We start from the raw sequence: 4,389 nt of genomic DNA, 5'->3' as shown, positions 1-4,389 counted from the left end.
GCAACCGAGGCTAAAATGACTTTTATAGCCTCGGTTCTTCAAGTGAGGCTAAAAACCTTTTTAGCTTCAATTTTCTCAAAATGAGGTTAAATCAAAATTTTAGCCTCCATTGTTTTCAACTGAGACTAAATCCAAATTTTAGCCTCAATTGCCTCCAACCGAAGTTAAATCTATTTTTAACCTCGGTTCTCAACAACCGAGGCTAAATTCAAGCCTTAATTACAAATTGAGGCTAAAAATATTTTTTTATTGTTTTAAATATTTATTTAAACTACTAATCCATTCATTTAATCCACTCATGAAACAATCAATCATGAAAGCTACAATACCAACAAAACAGTTAACAACAGTCTATTTAAAGTTTAACTCAATCAAACTGTTACACAACATTAGGTTCCACAAATAATACAAAGTCATGGTCGCGTTCGTCATCACCGGTGCTGTCGTGCTTGGCTGACCCTGAGATAACACTGCCTATCCATCTTTTACTGCTTCCAGGCCAACGTCATCATTGTTTCCACCAACATTCTCCATTCGAATTGTGTGTAGCAGACCCTGCAACCTCAACAGGTAGCTCAAGCCTGCTGGCTGCAAGACATGAAATGAAAACTCTCAAATAAGAAATTAAATGCAGATGGATGTGTGTAGGGAAAGGAAAGAGTAGAATTGAGAGTTGAAACTGCTGGAAAGGAAACCCAAAAGGAGGATCTGATAATGAATGAGAAAACAGACAAGATGTGGATTATAGTACATTCTCATTGACCCGGATTTGCTTAATGCGGTGGACCTCATCAGGTCCATGTTGCAGAGTCTCAGCCTGTAGAAATTGATGAAAACCAAGATGAGGCAGGGGAAATAAACTTATGCATTGTAACATAAGACTTTTATCCTATGAAAGAAAATGCATCATAAGATTTTCAATCTTCAAAAGCAATTGATATGACCTTTTTCTGATCCAAGCTATGCTTTTTACAATAATCCTTGTGCTGAAAAAACTTGCCTCCACCAGTCTTCACATCCATGTGCAGGCCAACACGTTTAGCACAAGTAGGATGAAATGTAGTTTGACAGTCATCATGATTACACTGCAAGACAGTTGAAGGTAGGGTGAAGCAAAGCAAACAGCATAAAGTCTACCTCTCATTTTTGGAGTCAAACCTATAGAATTTTAAAGAAGAAAACAAATGATTAAGCAAGCCAAAACTTTATGCAGACACCGTGTTTGTGACGGCAAATGCAGCAAACAAGCAGGTCTCTTTCCTTTGAAATGGTCTCCTGAGGTGAATCATTTAATACAGTGTAGATATTACATGAGAATGTGTAATGTTTTTAAAGTGTATTCAAAAAAAAATAAAATTGCATGAGCAGTTAAAACTTCAAAAATAGAACAGTTCTACATACAAGAACAATGGCATATGAAACAAACTTAAAGTAAATGAAGGAAGCAGCAATAAAAAGAATCTTCTGGGAAAGCAGTGTTAAGTTTAAAAACACAATTACCATTCCCCCAACAGGATTTGGTTGTCCCCTTCTAAATGTTGACTCTAGCACCCACTACAATAGACCGAATTGTTCAGTCTCAGGTCAAGTCGCAACTCGCCCTGTGTTGAGGGTGATGCATCATGTAAAACCGGATCAGGTCTTACCATGTATCAGGTACCGTATTGTACATCACTGATATAGCAACCTGGATTGGATTGTTTTGGGCCGATACAGCAGTATAATTAATGGACAATAGCAGCACATATCAAGCGATACGTACCCATTTCGGATGATACTTGTAACCTTGGTTGCATGGGACTCAGCTGAGTCCTAAAACCTTGCTACGAACACATGTATGCAATTAGTGGATGGTGCTTATATGCATACATGCTACTTGTACAGGTATGCATGGATGGTGCATGATGGGTACAAATCAAGGGCACATGAATGGAGAGGAAAAAAAAAAGAGTTTCAGTTGTACCGGGAGGAATGCCAGGAATGCCAACATATAGCTCGCCTTCGATGTTGAGTGGGTGAATGATTGCTTCTTCCAGGACCTCTTGAAATCTCTTCCCAGATGAATGCTATTCCACCCGAATGCATTATTACAAAAACATAAACACACTCACACACAAAAGTAACTTGAATTAACTAACTAGCCAAACTGAGAGCCGAGGATGGGAAAAGACACCAAGAAAAGAAATTACTAGAATATCTCAAATCAACAACATGGGAGCCTTAAAAAAAAAAAAACAAGAGCCTAACCATTGTAAATACTGCCATAGTAATACTTCTATTGTGATTTTCTTATCATTTGGAAGTTCAGGAGTTTTTCAACTTTCTTCTAAGAAACCATAAGCATTGTCATATGGAAGCAGGTATGTACAATCCTTTTGATCCATATACCCTTACTTTCTTCATTGTTAATAGAATAGTACACTTCAGAACTATTGCAAGACCAAAAGCGGGAAGAAAGGATGTTTATCTATATATATATATATATATATATATATATATATATAAACGGGTGTACATGCCATTTCCCTTCATGTTTGCAAACCAAAATTGGGCCTAATTAGAAATCCTTTCTAATTTGAAGAATTGACGTTATAAAATTGTAAAAGAATCGAAGGTAAATCTTCATACAATTTGAGCATGCTAAAGTAAGAAGAGGAGATTACCTCTATAATTCCACCACAAAGCCAACCAAAAGACAAGTAGTGATACAGTTGCTCGCGCCCAAGTTCAGTTTTATGGGTTTCTGTAGCAATACGATTCACCATTGAAATTCAGGTTCCTCAGCAATTTAAAAAGCTTCTGCTTTTCCTCGGCAGATTGTGCTCCATAACCCTAGCAATTATGTTCAAATTTAAGACAAATAAAATAAAAATAGAAAAGGAGAAATGATATTCCAGTTTCTGGGTTAATTTAGAACCATCATCACATTCAAAGGGGTTTATAGCTATAACAGGTAGAGCAGAGGCATGCCCACCCATCATTCAAATTGTAGAACACCTGTGTCAATGGTAGACATGCTAGCAGATGCTGTCAACTAGAAGCGGCAAGGATAGCAACATGGCTTACAATACCATCCCATATCACACATATCCACATTGTCAAAACGGTACAATGAGTATGAAATTCAAACTGATACCAAGTACACACAGTGTATCAACCTGTACATGCCAATACACATTGGTTACAAAATGTTCTGACATGTGCAGCAAACAATAAACATTCTGATTCAATTAAAGCGAGTATTCCGCTACCAAATTCCTAATTGAGCCAAAATTCCTATTTTGAAGTTCATGTAAAACCAGCAGTGCACTCAAATGGTCTTATAATCATGAAAGGTGAATATCTGCAGGCATAGTAATCCAAATTGCAGAAGAATGTGCAATGCAACAGTAAGGATAGCAACATCAACATCAAGCACACAAATAATTCCAGAAAATAATTAAATAAAAAGAGACAGATCACATAAATGATGCAGCATGACAGCAAAACCATAACCAACCCATCAATGAAAATTAAATTAAAAACCAAATAAATTCAATAATTCCATAAATCTAGGGGGGAAAAGGAAGAGGAAAATGAGGGGAAGTGTTATACCTGCATGAGGAGATTGGGAAGGAGGCGATGGTCGATCCCAGTCGAGGCCAATGGAGAAGCCAGATGCTGCAACCCTGCGGACTGGAGCCACCGTGCCATGACCGCATCACCTGTGTCACTGCTCGCAGGCCCCGCATCGTACAGAGAGGCCGCCACTGCAGCATTGCTCTCATGCATCTGGCCACCCATGTGGCGCTGTTGCGCCCGGCGTTGTGGTGCCAATTTTCAGGAATCAAATGAAACCACTGCAAAAATTCAAAAATTAAAAAATATTCAAAATGAAAAGGACGAAAAAATCTCAGATACAGTAAAATTGCGACGCGATACTCACAGAGGAGGTGAGAAATAAGAGATCGAGTAGAACAACAATTTCTCTCCAAAACCTCGAGATTTAAACCCGCCACATCTGCGAATCCGATCCAAGAGACGGAAATGTAAGAGATTCGATTCCAATCTAGTCCTAATCCAGAAACAAACAAAAATGCACACGAAAGAAAAAGGATCGGAACCGTTCCAAAGAAAAACGTTACAAGATTCTCGTGATTGATCGAAGTATTTTCAGAGATCTGTGAATCTTCAAGAATTTGAAGCAGATCGGAGAGAAATGCGAGGAAAAGGGAAAAGAAACCCTAATTTCACTGAAATGCAAAGGGTTTTCGATCCTCTTTCTTTCTCTCCTTCGCTCTCTGCAATTTCTAGAAAGAGGATTGCAGAGCCTGCACGCCGGAGTAGGCCTTGATATAATAATATCCGTTGTTTATGTGAGAAAGAGGGAGGGATATGAGTTTCTGGGAT

At 38.3% G+C, this 4,389-nt stretch overlaps 1 protein-coding gene and 1 long non-coding RNA gene across 2 annotated transcripts; both read right to left on the bottom strand.

Moving 5' to 3' along the window:
• Positions 1 to 326: 326 nt before the first annotated feature.
• On the bottom strand, positions 327 to 817 carry LOC131251110 (uncharacterized). The gene is made up of 2 exons (XR_009173587.1): positions 764 to 817; positions 327 to 588 (listed from the first exon to the last, which is right to left on the bottom strand). It is a non-coding gene; the product is annotated as an uncharacterized LOC131251110 (long non-coding RNA).
• Positions 818 to 2,262: 1,445 nt separating this feature from the next.
• On the bottom strand, positions 2,263 to 4,000 carry LOC131251109 (kinesin-like protein KIN-13A). The gene is made up of 3 exons (XM_058251624.1): positions 3,926 to 4,000; positions 3,595 to 3,839; positions 2,263 to 2,832 (listed from the first exon to the last, which is right to left on the bottom strand). The coding sequence occupies exons 2-3, from the start codon at positions 3,781 to 3,783 to the stop codon at positions 2,734 to 2,736; spliced, it is 288 nt and encodes a 95-aa protein (XP_058107607.1). The 5' UTR covers positions 3,784 to 3,839; positions 3,926 to 4,000; the 3' UTR covers positions 2,263 to 2,733.
• Between the last annotated feature and the right edge of the window lie 389 nt (positions 4,001 to 4,389).

Source organism: Magnolia sinica, chromosome 7 (genome assembly GCF_029962835.1).
Source record: "Magnolia sinica isolate HGM2019 chromosome 7, MsV1, whole genome shotgun sequence".
Classification (NCBI taxonomy): Eukaryota; Viridiplantae; Streptophyta; class Magnoliopsida; order Magnoliales; family Magnoliaceae; genus Magnolia; species Magnolia sinica.
Note: the sequence above shows the minus strand (reverse complement) of the source record. Positions and strands in the feature narration are given on the sequence as shown.